Raw genomic sequence first — 26,062 nt, 5'->3', positions numbered from 1 at the left:
ACAAACAGCACAGTCCTGTGAACAAAATTAAAAATGCTTGAAGTTATAAAAGCAGACAAAATTACAGTCAAAAATCATCTACCCTCTGCCTCCCTTAATATCGTGAGTGAAGGCGTCCTTTGTAACCACTCTGGTAAGCAGTTCCGAAGGATTGGACTCAACATATAAAAAGATCATGATTCAGCTCTCGCTGTGTGGACAGTCCTAAGATTCCCCACTCCTCCACATGCAGCCAGATGGGTGACCTTTGGTCAGTCTGTAATGTACTGAGTTACTAGACTTGTAGAAGGCAACATGCTTTATTGGTGGGTACATCACAAAGAGAACATGGCGGGGCTGGGTCCCCGATTATATACATCTCCCGGAACAACCCTCTTACCTGGCCAGGTCCAATCATGGCCATTTAAACTTCCCGCCACAGATCTTCATAGACGGAGGGTATTTATGTCTTTACATCTGATGACCTGCGGTCTCCCATTGGTCACCTCTGCACGCACACGTGCTGTGTTGTGAATTCAGGAACCGAATTGCAAGACACAACGCAGTCACTGTTCTCTCAGAGTTCTCTCAGCCCCACCTATCTCATAGGGTGTCTGTTGTGGAGAGAAGAAGGGAAGGAGATTGTAAGCTGCTCTGAGACTCCAAGTGAAGGGTGGGGTATAAAACGATCTCCTCCTCTTGTTCTTCTTGTTCTTCTTCGGCAGCCCCATGCAGTGTTCATTGAGCTACACGGTATGGAGTATAGCAGTAGTGTGGATCAATGCAACTAGGCCGGTCGAGTCTGAATAAGGAGCAAGTTTATGAGTAGGTTGCCAGACCCCCCTAGTGGAAGTGGGGGTCCTCCACCATCAGGCTGTGCCCCCCAGCCACCTATCAGCTGGCTAGCAGAAGAACTTACCAGTAGAAAGAAGAAGGCCTAGGCAACATTGCCAGCATTGTACTAGAAGTGATGCCATCATCCGTGTGACTTCCAGATGACACTCTGGTATTTGGGTGAAAACTCTGTGGTAAAATCTGGTTTTACCATAGAGATTTTGACCAAATACCAGAGTGTCATCCAGAAGTTGCTAAAATGATGATGTCACTTCCTATGCAACAATGGCAGCATGGCCTAGGCCTTTTTTTTTTTGTACTGATAAGGCTCCCCCCCCCAGTCCCCACTGATAGTCAGGAGGGACCTGGTAACCCTATTCATGAACTGGATGTAATTGAAAGAAAGCACTCTGTCATGACCCTCTCCAGTCAGCTCAGTGACTCTGAGTCCCCAGGGAAAGAACTTGAGGAGACAAGTTTGGTGGCTGAGAAGGGCTAGAGGGACCAGAGAGGGTCCAGCACTGCAGCGGCTTCTACTGAAAACGTACCATCAGTACCACCCTGCCAGAGCTTGCAAAGAAACATTGCCACAGGCCCCCAGAGATTTCTGCCAAGTCTCCACTGCACAAAACTTGAACCTGCAGGATCCTCTCCCATCTGCAGGAATGGCAGTGGCAGAAGGCCCTGGCTGAGGTGACATGGAAGAGGTGAAGTGACACACTGGCTGCAAGTATCCCAACAGTTGAACAATGCACAAATGGTAGTACTTCCTTGCAGGATCCTGGGTGGAGTGCAGTGAATACCTCAGGAACCTCAGCATCTGCTGGTGGTACAGCTAGAGTCAATTACCTCTCAGCTTATTTAGGCTAAGGACTGGAAACCTTGCTGGATCAACTGGTCCACCAGGTGCCAGCCAAGTATACCAGGCACTGCCTTCAAATTCTTGCTCAAGCTTGTAGCCTCAAACCTGGCCAATCCAGGGCTAAGATACCACTTTGGAGGAAACCTGCTTGGGCCTGAGTGCAGAGTTACAACAGGACATACTCCCCGCAATAGTGCAACTTTGGTCTTTTCCTTACATTTCTGCTTGCACACAATCCAACCCACTGATTTCAGTAGAGTTTAGGGTTGCAAGATGAGGCAGCCATGTTGGTGGGGGACTTACCAGGAGGGTTCAAGAGAGAAGAGGGAGGCTCCAAGGGAAGGAAAGGAAGAAGTATGATTGAACTCCAAAGCAAGTTCTGGCCGTCACATTTAGAGGGACTGTGTTCCTTCTAAATGCTTTCTCTCCATTAGAAATAATGGAGGATGGTGGCACCTTCTTTTGGAGCTCATTGAATTGGACCCTGTCAGCCGTTCTTTTTGAAACTTTAAGGAGAGGCACCAGCAGCTATGCCAAAATACAGCCCTCAGAGCCCCAGATAACCACAGATTGATTCTCAATTATGCCCTATGGGGACTGGTCTCCATAGGGTATAATGAAGTGCCCCAGTGACCTTCCCCTCCCCTTATGATAGCCATGAAGCAGGGAAGGAGCTCCAAACCAGGTGATCCCCTGCCTTCAACTGGGGATTGGCAACCCTACTAGGGTGCATTACGCCATTGTAAGAAGCCAATGGATTACTTCTTAATTGCAAAAATATTCGTTTCCTGAATCTTTACATATTTTTGTTATAGCTCTCCAATATTGGCTTGCCTTTTGTTAAGAGAAACATGGATACAAGCAGAGAAGAAAGAAGAAATGTGTTTCATTTTAGCTCAGTACTCACTCAGTACTTTATCCTCTTGCTGACTTTATTGGGAAAGTGAAGCATCTCCTTAAATCTCTCCCATTAAAAATCAACAGGCCTGAAAAATGCACAGCTTTGACTGGGATTGAACCCTGAACCAGAGCTACAGCTAGGATTTTATTTTTAAACCCATGGCTGGTGTCCTCCGAAGTGGTAGCATTCCACCCACCTGCCCAAACAGCTCTACCTGTGCAAGATTCCTCTTGGCTCAGGGTGGATTTTTCTCTGTGATTGTGTGTGTGGGGGGGAAGAGTTGTCAGGTCTGTGCTGGAAAATATTTTGGGGTTGGATCCAGGAAAGGTCAAGGTTTGGGGAGAGGCTCAGCAGGGGTTTTTTAAAAGAAAAATTCCAGCAGGAACTCATTTGCATATTAGGCCACACCCCCTGATGGCACCATTGTTTTGCGCAGGGCTTTTTGTGGAAAAATCCCAGCAGGAACTCATTTGCATATTAGGCCACACCCCATGAAACCAAGCCAGCCAGAATTGCATTCCTGTGTGTTCCTGTTCAAAAAAAGCCCTGGGCCTCAGCATGGCACAATGCCATCGAGTTCATCCTTCAAAGCAGCCATTTTCTTCAGGGGAGCTGACCTCTTCCAGGTCAGTTGTAAAGATCAATTGGCAGCCCTAGGGGGGGAATCCCCTTTATGTGCTCTGACTCCAACATAATGCTTCAACATGCTAAAGGGACATTTAAGGAAATAATTTATTAAAGGAAGGCGTCATGGGCAGCTCAAAGCAACAATTCTTTTTAAAACAACAATTCTTTTTCAATTTATATATACCCAGTGCTAACAATAGACTAAAATAGGCATGACTACAGGGTTTGAGGAGTTACTTGGGAGGAAACTGGTGCCTTCCCATCTGTTTCTTTGAAGCCCCACCTGGAAATGTGGCAGGTACACTTTCAACGGAAGACTGGTTGGGAAGTTGCCCTAAGCCAGGGATGTCATACTTATTTGTTATGAGGGCCAGATCTGACATAAATGAGACCTTGTCGGGCTGGGCCATGTGTGTCATAAAAAGTAATGCCAGGTAGCAGAGATATAAACTTTGCAAAGGACACAGACAAACAATTAAAGATGTTTTTTTAAAAAAAAAATGCTTAAAACTTTAGCATTCTTGAAATATTTTGTTTATTTAAGAGTCTCTGATAACTGACACCTCTTGCTGTGAATTATTGCATCAAAATCTGGAGACAACATCTGTGCTGTAGCAATCTTGAGTAGGCTGTCCAGGTGTTGTTCAAGTGTGTATATGTAAATTGCAAACCTACTTTTGATTTATTGACATCCATTACAGAAATCTCATGGTCAATGCTTTGAGCCTAAGACCCAAAAGGAAAACATGAAATTGTTGGGCATTGCAAGTTTTTGTACATAAATTGCTTCATGTGCTGGTCAGCCAATGGAGAAAATGGAGGCTTTGCTCTGTAGCTCCTGTGTGATTGAGCAAACATGTCAAAGCAAGCTGTGATGCGGAAGGAAGCAAGAGAGGGAGAAGGAAGCAGTAAGTAGCTCAAGGGCCTGATAGGAGCCTTCTGGGGGCCTGATCTGGTCCTCGGGCCACATGTTTGACACACCCGCCCTAAGCCATATGTCTGTCAGAGCCAGTTCAGGTTTTGTGGTTGACCAGACTCAACCCAAGACCTGAGGTGAAGTCTCAGCAGCAGATCCTGAAGCCAAACTAGTTTGGGAATCACAAAGTTCCTGAACATGTGGTGAGTATTTTATTTTTTTCTTTTAATTCAAAAGAGCTTTATAATATTCCCTCTGTGTGGAAATTGCCACATGCAGGAGTATGGGCTAGCTAAAGGTAAGAATGATTTATCAGAAAGGAGTCTTGAGGTAAGCTGGTGCTCAAACACTGTAGGCGACCAGATCGGTTGGCTTCTCATTCCATTTGTATGGTAACGACCTTTTGGGGGATGCCAAGAGATCATTATTTATGTTATGAGCATATTAATAATGGATGTTCTATGGTGGAGGCTGTATTTTTATAGTTTAGAAATAGTATGGCAATGTTTCTTTCAGAGCATGTTGCTCACTAAATGCCACATCTCAGAGCGATGAAAATGATGTTAAAAGTAGCATGACAGACTTGTCAAGTTAAATATAAAGCCTGTGTGCGCATGCATATGCATGCAGGAGTAGATAGATTTATATTATTTTTAGGGCTTTAAGCTTCAATTTGATAATCAACTACAATTTTAATGGGTAAATTTGTGGGGCTCTAAGACTCCAGCTTGTTTATCTGAAGCTCTTTTGGTTTGTCTCGCTAGTGTAAACTACTCAGGATGGCCATTCCTTCTTAAATATGTATGATGTTACACTCAATATTTCAAAATAGTGGTTCAGAAAAGACTTGGCAAAGCAGCAAACAGCGCATGGACATAGAGCAGTGATAAATAATGTGTCTTCTGTGCTTCATAAAAAGAGTGTCCCAAAGAATCTTGGGGGGGGGGGGTGCCCTCAAAAGCAACAATTAAATATCAGTAATAACCATCACAGGTATCAACCTCCTTGTTAAGTGTGTGGCCACACAGGAACATTGATTATGTTCTAGGGTAATTCTATGCTAATATTTGAGAAGAAAGAACAGTGAGATCTAACAAACCTACCAAGTGTTCCATGCAGAGCTTTTTTTGAGCAGGAACGTATAGGAACTGTAGTTCCGACTGGCTTGGAGTCTGAGGGTGTGGCCTAATATGCAGATGAGTTCCTGTTGGGATTTTTCTACAAAAAAAGTCCTGTATGAAACACTGGTGATGTCAGGTGTGTGTGGCCTAATAAGCAAATGAGTCCCTACTGGACTTTTTCTTGTTAAAAAACAGAAAAACAAAACCCTGGTTCCATGTAAGCCAAATGTACAACCTAGAACATTTGCTCATCCCAGAATTCTCTGCAACACACATGTTGGGTTTTTTCCCCTTCAGGCAAGTCTATGTTCTCTGAAATAGAGCATGAAGCATGGAAACCACTGTTGTGAATTTTAACTTTAAATCACGTTTTAGGATGCTTCAGCGCCGCAGGCCAGAGAGTTTCCTCTTTGGTTCTTACATAAATCTTGTGTAAATCTTTTCTTTTTTTTAACTGTTTCAGCAAACCTATAGCTTTAGCCTTGAGAAAGATCACTTAAGAACCAATGGCTTTCTATACAGGATAAATCCCAGAACAAATGGAACAAACGTTCTATTCTTTGGAATGCTTAGAGGTATCTAACATCACACCATTAGTAGGACTGCCAACCCTTCCTGGTGGAGGTGGGGGTTCCCCTCTGATCAGCTGGCCAGTGGGGGGACTTACCAGGACAAAGAGGAAGGCCTAGGCCACATCTAGGGTTGCCAGGTCCAAAGCTCTGGCCAGCAGGAGGTGGGAGGGAACTTTCCAGGAGTGGGCAGGGCAGGGTGACGTTCCATGCATGGCATCACAAAGTGATTCTTTGGTATTTTGGGTAAAACTCTATGGTTACCATAGAGTTTTGCCCAAAGTGCCAGAGCATCACCACGCAATATCCCTGGTGTGATGATGTCATTGCCACACAATGTCATCACATTGGGGATGTTGTGCTGGATCATGTGTGTTGGGGGCTGATCTTTCCCCCACCAGCCAGCTGGCTGGTGGCAGGCAAGGTAAACAAGGTAAAGGTAGTCCCCTCTGCAAACACCTGTCATTTCCAACTCCGGGGTGATGTCACATCACAACGTTTTCATGGCAGTTTTTTACGAGGTTGTTTGCCCTTGCCTTCCCCAGTCTTCTACACTTCCCCCCCAGCAAACTGGGTACTCATTTTACTGACCTCAGAAGGATGGAAGGCTGAGTCAACCTTGAGCCAGCTACCTGAACCCAGCTTCTGCCAGGATTGAACTCAGGTTGTGAGCAGAGGGCTCAGACTGCAGTACAGCAGCATTTCCACTCTGTGCAGGCAGGAACTTGCAAAATGAGGGGATCTTTTGCTCCAACCATGGGGCTCAATGAAAACACTAGTTATCTCCCTTTCTCAATTAAAATATTACCCAAGACATATAAAACCTTTATATAAACATTCTACATTAATACCACCATGCACCACGGAGAAAATGGCTGCTCTGGAGGGTGGACTCTATGGCATTATACCTGGCTGAACTCCCTCTCCATTTTAGGTTTCACCCCCAAAATTTCCAGGCACTTCTCCACCCAGAGCTGGCAACCCTAGCCCCATAGCCTCCATTGCTACCTCCTAATGTTCTCTGGTAAGAGCACCACATTCCCCTCTTTCTGGTAAGAGCACCACATTCCACATTTCCAGGGCCAGCCCTAGATTTTCTAGCACCCTAGGCAAGGCTAACTTCTGGCACCCCCTACCCTCCGCACTGATAACATCACCAAGTCACGTGGGAGGGCCGCCCAAATCAGTGCCCCCAGAAAGCCAGCGCCCTAGGCAATTGCCTAGTTTGCCTAGTGGCAGGGCCGGCCCTGCCCCTTTCAGCTGTGCTTAGTGGTAGGAATGGGAATCCTCTTTGCTCCCCATCATGTGAGCTGTTTTGCTGCAGTCCTTTGTGAACCACTATTCGTTATCACACCCGACCGCATTATTCTTTGGCAGGTTCCAAGCTGTGTACAAAATGGCTCCCAAGGCAAACGCGAGTCTGATACGGAAGCACAAGAGGGTAGAAGCTGCAAGGATTATGACATTCGCAGCATACCTCAATGCCAGCCAGCTAGTTGATTTAATAAGAAGGGGGCAGCATGTGATTGATTGTCCAAAGGGGGAGGAAAGAACACCATCATAATGGCAGTGAATAAATTTGGGGACAAAAGAACGGTGAAAGTCCGTGGGGAATTTCCTTTATCGCAGGAGAGTAACTGATTCCCCCATCACAGATTATATCATCACATCACTGCTTGATAAATCCTGTATAATTAATTGGGAAGAATGCTCGCGTTTAACTCGTGTTGACAGCTGTGGCCGTATAAAGATAACACAGCCGCTGGAAGCGTGAATGGAGCTTGCCGCTTACACTGGAGCCCTGCCTACTAATCTGATCGGTTTGAAGGACAGCTAGAGCTCCCCAGCCCCTGTGGAGCACCTAATTGTTGCTTCCGAGAGTTATGGCATGTAGAATGCATTTGTGTTATCTTTTAATGCCACTGTTTGTTCATCGTAACTATTGCTGCACATGCATTTTGGATAGACCCATCCATCAGCTAGAAGAGATGTCCTGACTGCCAGCCCTGAGACTAGTGTGCTGTATTGGTTAGCGTCAGGTTTGCATCTGGGAGAACCACGAACTTAACAGTGCAATGCTGTGCAAATTTGCTCAGAAGTAAATCCCACTGTTTTCGGTGCTCTTTAAGTGGTCTTTGGCTAGAGCAATAAACTTTTGTTGAAATCCCAAGTGGGGCTTACTTCCAGGTAACTGGGTGTAAAATTTCATTGCTAGAATATTGGACCAGGTCTGAAGAGACCTAAGTTTGAATCCTCACTCTGCCTGAAAGCTTGCTTGTTGTGCTTTGGGTGGCCTGTTTCTCTCAGCCTAACGTACCATGCAGGGTTGTTGTGAGGACAATACCCATCCCCAGAGCTTTTTTTTTTTTGTAGCAGGAACTCCTTTTCATATTAGGCCACACACACCTGATGTAGCCAATCCTCCAAGAGCTTACAGGGCAGTTAGTACTGGGCCTACTGTAAGCTCCAGGAGGGTTGGCTACATCAGGGGGTGTGTGGCCTAATATGCAAAGGAGTTCCTGCTACAAAAAAGCCCTGCCCATTCCCACCACCACCACCATTTGAGGAACAGGAAATGATGGCTGACAACAGATGCATCAAGTCGCCCCGGAAGAGAGCTGGCCAGAAATAGAGTGCTTGGGAGCTTCTGAGCACTTGGAAGTGGTGCCTATTCAAACTGGCTCCTAGCAAGCTGGGGCAACTCAGGGGTGGGATGATGATGGTCCGGAATGTAAGGTTTTCTGGGTGGGACAGGGGTGGGACAGGGACTGCAGGCAGATGTGTGCGTGTGGATGCGCTTTTTTGATCTGCTTGCCTCCTGTCCCCTGGGTCGGCTTAAAATGCCAGTTATCACCCGATGTGTGCCCTCTTTGGGGATTAAAAATATACTAGGTAGGTAGTAGAAACATTTCTCACCTTGTTCCTCTCCCAGTGACATTATAGAATCTTAAGGCAGCTGTTCCAGTAACTTGGGTTACGAGAAAGCATGGCAGCATGTTCTTTAATTGGCTAGAGAGGATGATGGATGTCAAGCACAGTGATCCATTGTGCCACTGTGAGCCTCCATGCTGGGGGTTGCCTACCTCCTCTTACAAAATGGGGCACTGCTTGGTAGAGCAGATAAAGTGGAAGGGAAGGGAACTATGTTTCAGCAGAGAAGAAAAATGCTATGGCTTTGCATGACACGAGTCCCACATGGAGTGCCTGTGTCACTCGCCAGGTACAACAATCTCAGAAAGGTCACCAGAGCCAACAGTACTAGGCTCGATGAACCAAGGGAGTTTGACATGCCCAGATTAATAGCATGAAGGCAGGGTGAACACGCCAAACTAAAAGGCATTCAAGGCAGCTAAAGGTTAGGACTCCCAAGCACAACCATGGATTGAATCAGAGGTGTAACGTACTGAGACAGAAGACGTTGGTAGGGCAACATGCTTTAATGGAGGCACGTTACAAGAGAGGGAACACGCGGGCCGGGTCCCGCTTATGTACAACTCCGGGAACCTCCCTCCAGACAGGCCAGTCCAATCCTGGCCTGTTGAACTTCCCGCTACAGCTGGTGATTGGCTGGGAGTTCGTGCCCTGCGCTGAGCAGCCCGGGGACAGCCTGGTCGCTCCGCGCAGAGTCGCGCTGGCTGGTTTTATGTTATCTCGATACACTACAAGAGGTTTCTACACTTTCTTGTTAGGTGTGCAGACCACATTTCCTGGTGGGGGTTCAAATAAACATGGGATGGACTGGAAGCACAGCAATTCCCTCCTAACCATATACAACCCAAACCCGAGTATCTATGCCAGCTAGGGATGCCAGCCTCCAGGTGGGACCTGCGGATCCCCTGGAATTGCAATTCATCTTCAGACTACAGAGATCAGTTCCCTTGGAGAAAAATAAATGCTTTGGAGGGTGGACTCTCTGGTATTGTGCGCCATCTGTCATTCCCAGGCTCCATCCCCAAATCTCCAGGAGTTCCCCAGCCTGGATCTGTCAGCCTATCCCCCTCATCCCCATCCACAGCCAGAGGGGACCTGGCAACCCTAATGCCAACCCAAGTACTTTAGCGTCTATCTATTCTTACCAATGGCAAAGATCGCAGTTTTTGAAAAAAAGTCTTGGGGGGCAAATCAAGGCATGGTAGCCTCCGCTGCCCTTCCCTTGCAGCTTCAGCTTCAGCCCCGTATATTCTCTTCCCTCTTGTTCGCTCCATCAGGATGTGGACTGACCAGGTTTGGATCCCAATATTAGACTGCTGTTTCTATACAAAATAGCATTAGGGGTTAGAAATCGTGTCAACTGAGCCACAAATCTCCACTCCCTCTTTTCTTTCTTCCCGGCAACCCGACGACCCCAAGGCATTTATCTGCGAACAACAGCAAGCCCCTTGGTTCTGCTGAAACCAAGATAAGGGATGGGGGAACAGAGAGTTGAACTGTTTTCCTTAATCCCTTTTGTATCTAGAGAAAGGCTTTCTTTTAAAAAAAAATTAAATTCAGTTTAAGGTCATAGCTGGGAGCCATGCTGGGTTTTCTTTTTCTCCTTCCCCGCTTTAAGCTGCTTTAATCATCTTTTAATGCAAGCAGTTGGAATCATGAGGTATACTAGGCCTGTGTCCACAGAATCCACCAGCCACGAGTGCAAACAGTGTCCTGTTTTTGCTGCTGCCTGGATCTGTGCAACAGGTAGGGCTGCCAATCCCCTGTTGGGGGTAGGGGATCCCCTGGTTTGGAGTAGGGTTGCTAGGTCTGTGTTGGAAAATACCTGGAGGTATTGGAGGTGGGTCCGGGAGAGGGCAGGGTTTGGGGAGGGGAGGGACCTCAGCATGGTCCGGTGCCCTAAAGCCCACCCTTCAAAGCAGCCATTTTCTCCAGGGGACCTGATCTCTGCCAGCTAGAGATCAGTTGCAAAAGCGAGAGATCTCCAGGACCCACCTGGAGGCTGGCAACCCCATTTGAAGGCCCTCCCCCCACTTCAGGGTTATCAGAAAGCAGGGGAGGGTCCTCTGGGCCCTCCATTATTCCCTATGGAGACTGATCTCCATAAGGTATAATGGAGAATCAATCCATAGGTATCTGGGGCTCTGGAGGGGCTGTTTTTTGAGGTAGAGGCACTAGTTTTTCAGCAGAGCTCTTGGAATCTCTCCTCAAAACATCCCCCACATTTAAAAAATGAGACCCTAAATAAGGTGCCCTTATCCTCCAATATTTCCAATGGAAAGAAGGCATTTTAACCGAGTGCAGTTTCTTTAAAATGTGATGACCAGAACTCCCTTTGGAGTTCAATTGTGCTTGTCACAACCTTGCTCCTGGCTCCACCCCCAAAGTCCCCAGATATTTCCTGAGTCAGACCTGGCAACCCTAGCAACAGGGTGGAAGAGACGAGCACTTGGCTGCTGCAATACCATGAGGGTTGTGGGCTGCATTAGTCATTTTAGTGAGTAAACTCTTAATTTTTACTGAAAGATAAAAGGTGGGGCAACGAGAACTCTTGAGTAGGTTGCCAACTCATATTGGAAAACCCCTGGAGATTTGGGAGGGAGGGTGGAGCCTGAGGGGGGGCGGGGTTTGAGGAGAGAGGGGGCTTCAGTGGGGTACAGTGCCTCTGGAGCCTTTTTCTCCAGAACTAATCTCTGTCATTTGGAGAACAGTTGCAATTCTGGAAGATCTCCAGGCCCCGCAGGGAGGGCTGCAACACTACACTTGCACCATTTCCAATCATAGATCCACGGGTCTCGCCAACTTGCATATACATTGGTTGATTTTTTTTTGTTTGTTTAGTATATTTTTAGCCTGCCCTTCTTCTGAGGCACTAAAGGCACTGTGCATTGTTCTGTGTGCTCCTGGGTTTTATTTTCACAACTCTCCTATGAGGTAGGCTGGGCCAAGTGGAGATTTGAGCTTGGGTCTCTCAGATCCTACTACATCACACTATTTTTCTTTCCTCCATAAGTGCTGCTCTTTTTTTGAATGAACACATGAGCTGCTTCTTCTGTCGTGAGCTGAACAGGCCATTTTAAATGACAGGCCAAGCCTCTGTCGGGTAGGATCAAGAGAGAGCACGCAACATGGCAGGACCTGCTCACTATCAATTAGATTATCATTGGTCATTTTCGCACTCACCTTAATCAGCAGCGACGACCCTCTTCACCGTGCAGGATCTGCGCGGATTTCGCACTAATTGCCGCGGAGCACCCAGAAGAGCCGGAAAGTCCCGGCGCTTTTGCGGCGCAAACGGAAACCGCCAAAAACCAGTTTCCGTTTGCGCCGCAAAAGCACCGGGACTTTCCGGCTCTTCTGGGTGCTCCGCGGCAATTAGTGCGAAATCCGCGCAGATTCTGCGCGGTGAAGAGGGTCGTCGCTGCTGATTAAGGTGAGTGCGAAAACGACCATTGTGTCATAAAGAAAGATCCTTGATGGATGCAATAAAAAAGCAGCTGTCACACACAGGGAAGTCTGGTGCCCCATTGTTCTGTCCCAGGCTGTATGAGATGGCAAATGTGCAAAAAACCAAATGCACTGAACTACATGGTGAGGAATGAACACAGTGAAGCAGGCTATCAAACAGCCACGAATGGTTTGATGAATAGTCAAACTGAGCATCGAAAAATCAGCTCCCTGTTTGCAACCGGCAAACAGAACATGAGCTGAAATTGTGGATGTTTGAACATCCCTATCGCATATCCTTTTTAATGACAACAGTGAAATTATTTAGCAGCAACTAGATTCCTTTAGTGCCAGATTAAACCCTGTGGAGGTCCCTAGGCAGCCAAAATCTTGGGGGGGGGCTCTCTAATTATCTCAGAGTCTGTGCACCCACCCCACCGCCCATGGCCCCCACTGCAGCCTGCAGGCACCTTCTTGAAAGCCCCTTTGACAAAGCTGCAGGGGAGAGGCAGAGAGAGACAAACTTGGCAACAAAGCCAGCAGCTGCCGCACCAAGGAAGTGGGACAAAGAGCAGCTCAGTTGCTGGCTGCATGTGCAGTCTGGGAGGGCTGCAAGCAGGGGGGAAACCGGGGGGAGGAGTTGGCCCGAGGTCTCTAAAGGCATGGGGGCCCATAGGCCAGTACCTACTTGGCCTAATGCTTAATCCGGCTCTGGACTCCTTGTAGTCATAATGCTCTGGAATGTACTCTAAAGTGGGCTGGACTTGCTCTTTATGCCTGCCTTCAATACTCTTTACCCTACGTGACTTGATAAATAGACAACAAAGTGCATCAATAAAAACTGGCACCATGTAGTGTTCAAGTGGGCAAGTTGTGAACTAGGAAATCCTCATTTCAAATCTGCCACAGACATACCAGGATGTCTTTGGAGAGCTGCTCTCTTACTTTTAGCCTCAGCTTCTTCTTTGCAATATGGGGCAGCAGGGTCAGACCAAGGGTTTTCAGCAACCAGCTACTAGTTAGGCACCCCTTGTGCCCACTATGGCCTGGCCACTTACAGAGCCCTTAGCTACACAAGCACCAAGGTTGCCAACTCTGGTTTGGGACATTCCTAGAAATTTGGGGGAGGAGTCTGGAAAGGGCAGGGTTTGAGGAGGGAGGGACCTCAGTGCTACATAGTCCACCCTTCAAAGTAGCCATTTTCTCCAGGGATTTCAGTCATCTGAAGATGAGCTGTAATTCCAGGGGTGTGTGTGTGTGTGTCACCAGGCCTCCCCTGGAAGCTGGCAACCCTGGTGTGGCATAGACTGTGGCATGCCCCAAACTGCTGTTCAGGGACCACAAAGGAACTACCACTATTTTACAATCCAGGTGAAGTGGGGAGACTGGTGGTGGCAGTGTTGTCAGCCATCTGCTCTTCCTCGGTCCTTCCTTTATGGAGGGTGTACAGGTGGGGTGAGGGAAGGCAGGCTAAGCAAGTAGACCCAAGCTGACATGCCAAACTTGGGTGGCAGCACTGGGTCTAGGGATGCCGTTTGGGGCTGCTGCATGCTGCTCCTGGTCCTCTGGCACCCTAGGCAGTCGCCTATGCCTACACTCATCTACTTGGTAGGCTGGGCCTGCTAAGCTAATGACGACTCTCCCAGTTTACAGATTTGTTTAAGGATTACTGGGATAATTCATACCAAGCACTTTGAATGGTCAAAGGCATAACAGAAATGATAAGTGCAGCTTGGTGTCATCGCACCCTTTGTGTTCAGAAGTGCTGTGTAACAGAGCAAGAACACAATGCGCACAAATAAATGGAAACCTATTTCGGTACCACAGAAAACACACAGCAAATGGTGGCAATTTCCTATAGAATCCCAACTGTTCGTACTTAGGGGAAGTGTCTGTCTTAGGAGATCAGTTCAGAGTGCTCTCAAGTATCTCGAGTGCAATTTTGTTCCTTTGTTATTAAAAATGACACAGTTCTCTTGCATGCCCCTCGGGTAACCTCTCAATATAGATTTAATTATTCCCCATTCTTATCTAGAGTGCTGACTGTGATATTATTGGTGATGGGCAAACTCGCCCCCTCCCAGCCTGACTGCGAATGGACTGGAGTAAAATGATGCGAGGTGACTCAACCAGCTGTCAGAAATACCTTTGCTTTGCCTGATTCTGCTCCATATATGGTTGCCAGCTCCAGGCTGGGAAATACCTGGTGTTTTTTTGGGGGGGGGGGGTGGACCCTGAGGAGGGTGGTGTTTGGGGAAGGGAAGGACTTCAGTGAGGTATAATGCCATAAATCCAAAGCAGCCATTTTCTCTGGGTGACCTGTTGACTGGAGATCAGTTATAATTCCAGGAGATCACCAGCCACCACCTGGAGGTTGGCAACCCTAGCTCCAAACCAGATTCCATTGTAGTCACAGTAGGGCTGCCAAGCTCCTGGGCTGGGTGGAGGTTCTCCCACTCGGGAGGTCCTGAACCCGCCAGAGGCTGTGGGGGACTTGACAACCCTAAGTCACAGTGATGCCAACTAGGGCTCCAAAGGGCCTGATGGACTCAGTCACTGTCCATACCTTTCTTCACAGTTGAGAGGAGTTCTTGAGGCAGGTTAGGCCTCTACCTTGGAAGTTGCCACAAACATGCTCAGATGTATTTGTTGATTATTCATTTACAGGCTTTGTGCCAACTGCTCCTGACTGTCCCTCTTTATAGAAGGGTGGGTAAGCATTGTGGTGCCCTGTTCCAAGGCTCTCGTAGGATTGCCAGCCCTTGGCAGGAAACTTACCAGTCTTGGGGGGAGGCAGAAACAGTGTTGCAGAATGAGCAATGTCACTTTTGGTTTAAAAAACTGACAGTGACATCACCACATTGCAGTGGCACTCTATGGCCCTGTTCAGATGCACAGTTTAATCAGTTGTCGCTGCTATTTCCTACTGGATTAAAAGTGGCTGATCAGACAGCAACATCTGCCTCCTGGTAGTCAATCATTATGCCCCCCCCCCCAAAAAAAACCCTTCTCCAATCCAGATTATTTTGTTACCTGTTCCTTTGTGGTGTTTTTTGAGTTGTCCAGTTTCAACTCATAAATTTCTCCATCCAGATAGTTCTCAACCAACTTTTGGATGTCTGAAGGCTGTCCTGAAGCAAAAAGAGCCTCAGACATCCAGTTTACGGTTGAATTCCTAGAGTGTCACCACAACCTGGCAACATCTCTATCTCTTTTTGACAAAAGTGATGTTGCGTGTTCCACAATGCCATTTCTCTCCTCCCTGCCCCCCCATTTTCTCCCACTGCTCATTTAAGCAGCAGCAAGAGACTGACAAGATTTGGCAGGAGCCTTCCCTCTGGAAGAAGGTTAGTGGCTATGGAACTGCTGTAGGAAGTTGGGCTGCCTCCCTCCAAAGTAGGGTTGCCAAGTCCAATTCAAGAAATATCTGGGGGCTTTGGGAGTGGAGCCAGGAGACTTTGGGGGTGGAGCCAGGAGACATTGGGGGTGGAGCCAGGAACAAGGGTGTGACAAGCATAATTGAAGGGAGTTTTGGCCATCACATTTAAAGGGACAGCACACCTTTTTAAATGTCTTCCTTCCATATGAAATAATGAAGGATAAGGGCACCTTCTTTTGGGGCTCATAGAATTGGACCCTCTGGTCCAATCGTTTTGAAACTTGGGGGGTATTTTGGGGAGAGGCACTAGATGCTATACTAAAAATTTGGTGCCTCCACCTCAAAAAACAGCTCCCCCAGATCCCCCGAAACCTCCAGATCAATTCCCTATTTTACCCTATGGGAATCGATCTCCACATAGGGAATAATGAAGTGCTCAGCAGACGTTCCTCCCCTCTCCCCTCCCCCGTTTTCTGGTGACTCTGAAGTGAGGGATTGGTCTCTCTACTCATGAGTTGCAGCCAACTTCTTCCAAGTAACACAGACACCCCATCCAAAGAGGAAGCCTTTCCAACTGGAGACTAGAGCCTCCGGAGGGGGAAAAAATCACATGGTGGCTTTGGGGGCGGGGCTTCCCCCTGCTGGCCAGCTGACTGGGGGCGGGAAGGAGACTGGGAAAGTGGAAGAACCCCTGCTGGGACCTGAGGATTGGCAAGCCTACTCTAAAGGGGATCTGGAGTTCCCCCAGAATTACCACAGATCTCCAGACTACAGAGATCAGTTCTTCTGGAGGAGCAAATGGCAGCTTCAGAGGGCAAACTCTATGGCAGGGATCCCCCAACATTTATAAGCCTGCAGGCATTTGGGAATTTTGACATGGCATGGTGGGAGCAGCAACAAAATGGCTGCCACAAAGGGGAACCAGCCACAAAGTTATTGTCACAGTTTAACTTAAGTTACACAGTGTAGATTCTTGTGCTGTGTCAGCAGTTGCAAACAGATCAAGATTTTAAAAAACAACACCTACACAGCCAATCAAATCTTCAATAGCCAACCAGAAGCCTTGCTGAGCAAAAGCTGGTCCAACTGACTTTTTAAAAACACTTGGTGGGTGCCCATGAATTGGGGACCCCTGCTCGGTGATGTCACATCCTAATTAAGCTCTTTCTACAAACTCTTCAGGCAGCAGCCACAAATTTCCAGGTATTTCCCAAGCCAGATTTTGCATTCCTAGCTAAAGGACTGCCTTTCCTAGATTATATAAAGTGACTCTGTCTAAAAGAGCTTTGAATTTATATTAAAAAATTGCTTTTATTTTCTTTTTAAACTGCTGGTATTTATGCTATTGAGTTATTTTAAACTAGTTGAATTTCTTATTGTAAAATGCAAGGGTTCACTTGTGTTTATTTACTTATTTAAAACATCTCTATCCCACCTTATCTCCTTGGATTCAAGCCACTTAAAAATGCAGGATTCAGAGGACGGAGATTGTAGCAGTCTAATTAAGCAAGATTAGATTAAATCTTTAATTAAATTAAAAGGATCTGAAGATTTAAAATGCAGAGAATTTTTTAAAATACAGAATTAAGGGTCATGGTCCATATGCATGAAGAAAGCTGTTTGGTAAGTATTTGGGGGAAAAATTAGTGATGGGAATAGAATTTCTTGGCACTGACTGGGTGCTGTCCTGAGGGTTGCAAGTTCTACCTTTGGAAATTCCTCAAGGTCAGAGGGTGGCATCCAGGGAGGGTGGAAAAGAAGAGAGCTCCGCAGGCATGTGGTTTGGAGTTGCCAGTTTCCAGGTAGGGTCCGGAGATTTCCTGGCATTACAACTGATCTCCAGTCTTGAGACACACTGCTGCAAAGCTGCAACTTGCCCTGCCTCTTTCCCAATTTCTCTCCACAGCTTCAAAATCCAGTTTTTAGAGAATCTTACAGCCACAGAGAGAACTTGGGAGAGGCGGGGCAAGTCGTATCTTCACAGCAGTGTGTGCAGAATCGGGCAAAAGCACTACCAGAAAAAGGAGTGTGAGACTGCAGCAAGGCTGGTGGGGAATTGGCCTAAATAACTCACTTCCAATACACTCCCAATGTACTTTTTTAAACTGGATTTTACTGTGTGAAATGGCAAAATCCGCTTGCACACTGAATTGGATTGAAACTGCTTGGGAGCAGTGACCATAATGTTATTGATTTCACCATTTGTATAAATAGGGAGTTGCCCCAAAAGACCAGCACAACCACGTTTAACTTTAAAAGGGGTAAATTCTCTGAGATGAGGAGGCATGTGAAGAGGAAACTGAAAGGAAAGGTAAATACAGTCAAAACCCTTGGGGAAGCTTGGAGGCTATTTAAAACTACAATCCTAGAAGCTCAGATAAAATATATACCTCAAGTTAGGAAAGGCACAAACAGGTATAAGAAAAGGCCTGCATAGTTAACAAACAAAGTAATGGAAGCTGTAAAAGGTAAGAAGGACTCCTTTAAGAGGTGGAAAGCTAGTCCAAGTGAAATTAATAAAAGGGAACACAGGCTGCGGCAAATCAAATGCAAGACTATGATCAGGCAGGCAAAAAGGGACTATGAGGAGCATATTGCAAAAAACATAAAGACCAACAATAAAAATTTCTTCAAATATATTAAAAAGCAGGAAACTAGCCAGGGAGGCAATGGGGCCTTTGGATGACCAAGGGGTAAAAGGATTACTGAAGGAGAAGCTGAATGCATTTTTTGCCTCAGTCTTCACTGTGGAAGATGAGAAGTGTTTGCCTGCTCCAGAACCACTAATTTTGGAAGGGGTGTTGAAAGACCTAAGTCAAATTGAGGTGACCAGAGAGGAGGTCCTACAACTGATTGACAAATTAATAAGTCACCAAGTCCAGATGGCATATATCCAAGAGTTCTGAAAGAACTCAAAGTTGAACTTGTGGATCTCCTGACAAAAATATGTAATCTTTCATTGAAATCTGCCTTTGTTCCTGAGGACTGGAAGGTAGCAAATGTCATCCCCATCTTTAAAAAGGGTTCCAGAGGAGATCCAGGAAATTACAGGCCAGTCAGTCTGACTTCAATACCGAGAAGGTTGGTAGAAAGCATAATCAAGGACAAAATGAATAGGCACATTGATGAACACAAGTTATTGAGGAAGACTCAGCATGGGTTCTGTAAGTGAAGATCTTGCCTCACTAACCTTTTACAGTTCTTTGAGGGGATGAACAAACATGTGGACAAAAGAGACCCAATAGATGTAGTTTACCTTGACTTCCAGAAAACTTTTGATAAAGTTCCTCATCAAAGGCTCCTTAGTAAGCTCGAAAGTCATGGAGTAAAAGGACAGGTCCTCTTGTGGATCAAAAACTGGCTAATTAAGAGGAAGCAGAGAGTGAGTATAAATGGGCAGTCTTCGCAGTGGAGGATGGTAAGCAGTGGGGTGCCACAGAGCTCAGAACTGGGTCTCATGCTCTTTAACTTGTTCATTAATGATCTGGAGTTGGGAGTAAGCAGTGAAGTGGTCAGGTTTGCAGATGACACTAAATTGTTCAGGGTGGTGAGAACCAGAGAGGATTGTGAGGCACTCCAAAGGGATCTGTTGAGGTTGAGTGAGTGGGCATCAACGTGGCAGATGAGGTTCAATGTGGCCAAGTGCAAAGTAATGCACATTGGGGCCAAGAATCCCAGCTACAAATACAAGTTGATAGGGTGTGAACTGGCAGAGACTGACCAAGAGAGAGATCTTGGGGTTGTGGTAGATAATTCACTGAAAATGTCAAGACAGTGTGCGATTGCAATAAAAAAGACCAACACCATGCTGGGAATTATTAGGAAGGGAATTGAAAACAAATCAACCAGTATCATAATGCCCCTGTATAAATCGATGGTGCGGTCTCATTTGAAATACTGTGTACAATTCTGGTTACCACACCTCAAAAAGGATATTATAGCATTGGAAAAAGTGCAGAAAATGGCAACTAGAATGATTAAAGGTTTGGAGCACTTTCCCTATGAAGAAAGGTTAAAACGCTTGGGGCTCTTTAGCTTGGAGAAACGTCGACTGCGGGGCAACATGATAGAGGTTTACAAGATTACGTATGGGATGGAGAAAGTAGAGAAAGAAGTACTATTCTCCTTTTCTCACAATACAAGAACTTGTGGGCATTCAATGAAATTGCTGAGCAGTCAGGTTAAAACGGATAAAAGGAAGTACTTCTTCACCCAAAGGGTGATTAACATGTGGAATTCACTGCCACAGGAGGTGGTGGCGGCTACAAGCATAGCCAGTTTTAAGAGGGAATTGGATAAAAATATGGAGCAGAGGTCCATCAGCGGCTATTAGCCACAGCGTGTGTGTATAGCCAGTTTGGTGTAGTGGTTAAGTGCGCGGACTTTTATCTGGGAGAACCGGGTTTGATTCCCCACTCCTCCACTTGCACCTGCTAGCATGGCCTTGGGTCAGCCATAGCACTGGCAGAGGTTGTCCTTGAAAGGGCAGCTGCTGTGAGAGCCCTCTCCAGCCCCACCCACCTCACAGGGTGTCTGTTGTGGGGGAGGAAGGTAAAGGAGATTGTGAGCCGCTCTGAGACTCTTCGGAGTGGAGGGCGGGATATAAATCCAATATCTTCTTCTTCTTCTTCTTCTTCTTATATTGGCCACTGTGTGACACAGAGTGTTGGACTGGATGGGTCATTGGCCTGATCCAACATGGCTTCTCATATGTTCTTATTTAGCATGTGTGAAAGCACCCTTGTGCAAATCTGTCTCTCCTTCCCCCACCCACCCCCCACTCCAGTTTCTCAGTAAAGTTTTCCATGTTGCAGATTTTTAACAACAGTCTCAAAACTATGCAGTAGAGCTTTTAGTTTTATGAAAGGGCAAAGCTGAAATACGAATCGAAACCTTGAAAACTCCCACAGCATCCCTAACACAAACCCATTCTGTGGACTGTTCCCCCCCTTGACCACTGAATCTGAGCGATGGCCATCCTGCACTTATTATGCTAGACTTGCTCCGTGCCCTTCCGTGAAGCCTCCACTCCAACATTAATCTTACAGCTCTCCACGTGTTCTTAATGATCAGGGTGGGTGAACCTGGCATTAGTGCAAGCATCGGCAAATCACCATCAATTGCAACCTGAAGGAGACACTTCTAATCCTCGCTGGTTAAGGATTCAAGCCCTTCACTATCCCGCTCCTCCTTCCAAGATGGCAGCGTAGCAGGAGGTCCAGATGGGGCAGAACTGTTAACTCGGTGATCAGCACAAACAATTAGGATTTTGCTGAGTAAGAGGGGCGTGGTGGGGGACCAAGGAGCAGCAGCAATGATAGCAATGAGTGTCAGATGAATTAGTTATGCTGCATGACTCACTGGTCTTTATTCTTCCCCTTTTCCTCTCTCTTCCAGTCCAACAGGATCAACTGCTTATACACAGCAACCAGGCTGAAAGCAACGTGGCTGTCAACGGGGGTGCGCTGGGAAACCAACTGCCGCTACAGCAGCCGCAGGACCTCAGCAACCCAGGTCAGCTGTTGTAATTACTATAGTCTGTAACACAATCATTGTCAACACTATTTATTAAAAGCAGAACAAAAGAAATCCCCCTGGCCACCCAAAGCCATGTGATGAAGCACCGGACCTTCTCGCAATCTTGTTTTCTTTCGCGCGTATGCTCAGAAAAGTGAGGGGGGGGGCGAAACAGGTTATTTATAGGTTTGTGCAAACACCACAGTGATTGATGGAAGAAAACGGCATATTCCTGACCGATCTTCCCGCATCCGCTAACTTCATTACAAAAGCAATAAGGTCACGTGCTCCACCGGCCTATATGAAATTATTATTAATGCCCATTTTTATTTGTTGCTGGCATTGTTCATATCGGGTGATCGTATCTTTGCTGTGGTCGCCCACAACCTGGGCTTGGGCTGCATACCTTTTAATCGGAAGCAGAAGATGAGGCAAAGGGGGTTCTCTCATCCATTCCTGCCGTGATCTTATAATCAACAAGTTCTCTTATGTGCTGTGAAGTTGTGTTGACTATAGTGGGTAATATAAGGGGATGGCTCGCCAGTGGATGGATAGCCAGTGGGGGACAAAACAGGTGGGAAGAAATGTATGGCTTTAGAAGAGTTTCACATCAGGCTAGGCCTTTAAAGAGCTCCATATGGTGTTCTGATAACAAAGCGGCAACCCTACATTGGCAGCCTATTCTGTGTAGAATTTGGTCCTTTTGCATTGCTCTTCTGTCTCACCTTTAAAGAAACCCTGAAGAATGTTTCTCATCCCCAGGGATTTTTTAGATTCACTGTAGGTTTCCTTTTAGTGGTTTTTGCATTACGGTGTCCCCTAATATTACCAGCCCTCAGGGCCATATCGGGGGGGGGGGGGCAGAGGGGGGTGCTTGCCCCGGGCACCGACGGAGGGAGGGTGCCAAATTGGATATGGAGTCCATTGTATTCTATGGGAGCATAAGACAGAATGGTCCATAAGGAGGTGTCATTTTTTAATTTTGCTCAAAAAACATGTAGATCCAGTCTTGCCTGCCCTGCCCTGCCCTGGATGGCCCAGGCTAGCCCAGCCTTGTGTGATCTCAGAAGTTAAGTAGGGTTAGCCCCGGTTAGTCCTTAGATGGGAGACTACCAAGGAAGTCCAGAGGCTACAGAGAGGTAGGCAATAGCAAACCACCTGTTTGTCTTTTGCCTTGAAACTCCTATAGGACTCCCATTAGGGAGAGGTATTTGTGAGATTCCCGCATTGTGCAGGGGGTTGGACTAGATGACCCTGGAGGTCCCTTCCAGTTCTATGATTCTATAACTTGCCTGCCCCTTGATAACACTTTCCACCTTTATTAACCTTTTAAAATATTTTTCATAATGTTTTTTAAGCTCACAGGGCTTTTTTTTGGTAGCATGAACGCATATTAGGCCACACACCCCTGATGTAGCCAGTCCTTCTGGAGATTACAGTAGGCCTTGTACTAAGCTCTGTGAGCTCTTGGAGGATTGGCTACTTCAGGGGTGTGTGGCCTAATATGCAAAGGAGTTCCTGCTGCAAAAAAAGCCCAGCATGTAAACAATTACAAGAAATACACACTCTTAAACAAAGAGATGTCTACTTTCTTTCATCTTACAGAAAGACAGGAACCTAGACTGTTGTGGCAAAACTGCTATCTAGGAGTAGGTTCTTCTAGACATAATGTCATTGTTGCTGTTGTGCACTTTCACTGGAGTAGGTGCAGCCTTCCAGACCATGTGATATGGCAGGTATGAAGTATTACAAGATGACAAGATGCCAGATCCCTGTAACCTTATCCTGAGCAATGCTTTGTATTGTTCGGTCTGTATTGTGTTATTGGCTGAGATTTCCAGGAATCAAACAGAAACCCATAGGTTATGCAGACATACATGATCTATTATATGTTTTTAGAGTCCTTCCCCTAGGGATCTTAGGATGTTACTCCCCTGCCTCTTTTTATCTTCATACCAACCCAGACAGGTAGGTTAGGCTAAGAAAATTAAACTGGCTCAGGGTCACCCCATGAGTGTATGGCTGAACCCAGATCTCCTTGGTACTAGTTCAACGTTCTAATCACTGATCCACACTGGCTGTCCGTCAGGACTTGCTGTGGCCCTCACATTACATGATGCTCACCCTCAATGTAAAGTTGAGTTCCTATACTGGATTTATACAATTTTTATTTTCCTGCTGCCTAGTAGCCTGATGTTCTGAGTTGCTACGTTGCAGCAATGGCTTATCACTTCAAGATTCCCAACCTCCAGCATAAGTGATGTTGCATAGACACAGTTCATTTAGTAAACTGCATCATTCTTCAGAAGTTCCACGCCAGGACTTTCCCCTGCCTCCTAACCATCTAATTCAGAGAGCTTTTTTCAGGGCAAAGCAAAAGTCACACGTGGAGGGATTAAGGGGAGGAGCTGCTGATTTGTCTTACATGACATACTGAGGCTTTATGATTGATACTACAGAAATAACAATGGTCCTTGTAGGGTTCTAAACATAATACAAGAAGCCCCCTGCTGGTGCAGAGTAGAATTTGAGACAAAGTTCCTGCAAAGATTAAATATCCCCAGAATTTCTGGAGAGACAAAACTAGTTTTAGTAAGGCTAGTGAAAATTCTGTCCTGATCTGGATTGCCCAGGCTAGCCTTATCTCATCCAGTCCCCAAAGCTAAGCAGGCTCAGCTTTGGTTGGCATTTGGACAGGAGAACTAGAGTCTAGACGTGGAGGCAGGCAATGGCAAACCACCTTGGAACATTGCTAGTGTTGTGTATGTGGACCAAAGTGAAGACTATTATGTGTGTTCCTGCCTGGCTCATTGGAGCCGTAAGGACTGAGCTTGAAGACTCAGGAACAATGGACAGCAGGATCCAAATACCTATTGCACTGCTCCAATCATGAACCCCTGGCCAGTTTGAATGACCCAATGGCGTGACAGCGTGAGAACCTTGAAGTGTGTATACATTGGCCTCATTGGTCCAGTTCCCCAGTCTGCAGCCCTATATGATGCTGTACTGAAATAAAGAGCTATGATCACTACCACCTCCGCTCTTCTTTGCGTTGAACTCATATTATAGCTAGCTTTGAAAATCCCATGGGTTTCCAGAAATCAGCTGTGGCTTCACCAGCATTTTCCACCACCACCGGTGAAAATTACTAGGACAAAGAGAGTTCTGCACAGCATCACCTGACATCCAAAGAAAACTTAAATGCAAGGAATTGATCAAACTTGGCTGAGTGGGTGTCATCTGATATCTTGGATATCTGGAACCAGAGAAGAAACTCTTCATGCAGTGAGTCAGATTTCTAAGATCAGGGACTAAAGATGGTTTTGAAAATTGTCAGAAGCACTTATGGAGGTTCCTTTTGGGAAGAAAATTTCAGAGGGTGCCTGTGATGGTCAGCAGTATTGCGCCTAGATTTGAATCCAGCAGCACCTTCGAGACTAACAAAATATGGGGGGGCGGTAGGGTTGCCAAGTCCACTTCCAGAAATATCTGGGGACTTTGGGGGTGGAGCCAGGAGACACTGGGGTGGAGCTAGGAGCAAGGGTGTGACAAGCACAATTGAACTCCTTCCCTCCACCCTTCCCTTCTCCGATTCCACCCCAGAGGCGGAGCGGAGCGGGCGACGCTGCCGCGCTGCTGCCGCCTCTTCCCCGCCCCACCGCAGCCGCTCCTCCGGGATGGGCCCAGCCTGAGCCCATCTCGGAGGAGCAGCCACGGAGCAGCCATGGCGAAGCCGGAGAGCAGCGCCGAGGTGCGGCTGGAGGCTTTCAGTTTGGCCCGGCTGAGGTAGAGCTTCCGCCAGGACAGTGCCTGCATGGAGTGCTCGTTGAGGCTCATGGGCTCGGGCAGCAGCAACGGCGCGGGGAGGCGAGAGACCCAGGCCGGCGCTTGCTGCAGCTCCTGTCTTCTCCGTGGTCCCGCCGGCTGGCTGCCCGCTGCCGCAGGGCCCCTGCTGCGCCGCTGCCTCTTTCTTCTCAACACTTCCCCATGACACCTGGCTGCTGGGTCATTCGGCGCGGCACACTCCAGCTCGCTGCGCTCCTCCGGCAGCCTCTCCAGCTGAGCACCTCCCCCCAGCGGGGCCGGGCCAAGACCGGATGCGGCCCGCTCGGAAGCTCCCCTTCCCAGCCACTCCCGCCGGCCCCTGGGGTCCGCCCAGAGGCGGAGCGGGCGATGCCGCCGCGCCACCGCCGCCCCCTCCCTGCCCCATCCCAGCTGCTCCTTCGAGATGAGCCCAGCCTGAGCCCATCTCGGAGGAGCAGCTACGGTGAGCGGAGAAGAGCCCCCCTCCCCCCGCTTCCGTTTTTTGGGGGAGCGGGGGAAGAGGCTGGGAATTCTGGGGTCCCCCGCCAGGGCGGGAGGGTTGGGAAGTCTAGGGGGCGAGTATTAACTTTTGAGAGTCTCTCAAAAGCCTATAACCCAAAAATGTTGTTGGTCTCTAAGGTGCTGTTGGATTCAAGTCTTGCATTTGGGGAAAGAATCCAAAGAATATAGAATAAAGCATAACAAGAGAAGGCAAACAGAAGTGCACAGATTGGGCACTCTATCCCTGGAGCACATCACTAATCGCCAGAGTTAAGTTATCACTTTAAGTGTTTCAGAAGCAGCTATCATTGGCACTCTGAAACTGAAATGAATTTTTCAGCTGTGGATAGGAGTATAATGAATTCATTTAAACAGTAAAACTGAATCCTCCATAGGTGACTACTAGATGGGAGGGAGAGAAAAGGCTTCTCTTGCCCTCATTAATTTCTGCTAACTATTCAATATACCCTCCTGGAATTATAACTACTCTCTAATGAATATGGATTATTCAGCAATTATTTGCTGCTGTGCTTATATGGTTGTCACTCATAAGTCAAGACACATGACAAAAATCAAGCTCGTTCATTCCTATTAATAACCCCAGAAACTTTTTAGCTCTATTTCCAGCAGCCATTTGTTGAATTAGTTTCTGGGTTTCTTGGGCAGGTTGTTGT

General features: G+C 47.0%; 1 protein-coding gene across 1 annotated transcript in view; it reads left to right on the top strand.

Annotated features, from left to right (window-relative positions):
- Window positions 1-26,062, top strand: part of MMRN1 (multimerin 1) — a 110,010-nt gene that overhangs the window by 47,290 nt on the left and 36,658 nt on the right. Inside the window, exon 4 of the mRNA XM_060247057.1 lies at window positions 20,964-21,080. Within this exon, the coding sequence (XP_060103040.1) occupies window positions 20,964-21,080 (117 nt within the window). The remainder of the gene's footprint in view (window positions 1-20,963; window positions 21,081-26,062) is intronic.

Source organism: Heteronotia binoei, chromosome 9 (assembly GCF_032191835.1).
Source record: "Heteronotia binoei isolate CCM8104 ecotype False Entrance Well chromosome 9, APGP_CSIRO_Hbin_v1, whole genome shotgun sequence".
NCBI classification, from domain to species: domain Eukaryota; kingdom Metazoa; phylum Chordata; class Lepidosauria; order Squamata; family Gekkonidae; genus Heteronotia; species Heteronotia binoei.
This window is presented reverse-complemented; position numbering and strand designations above follow the sequence as displayed.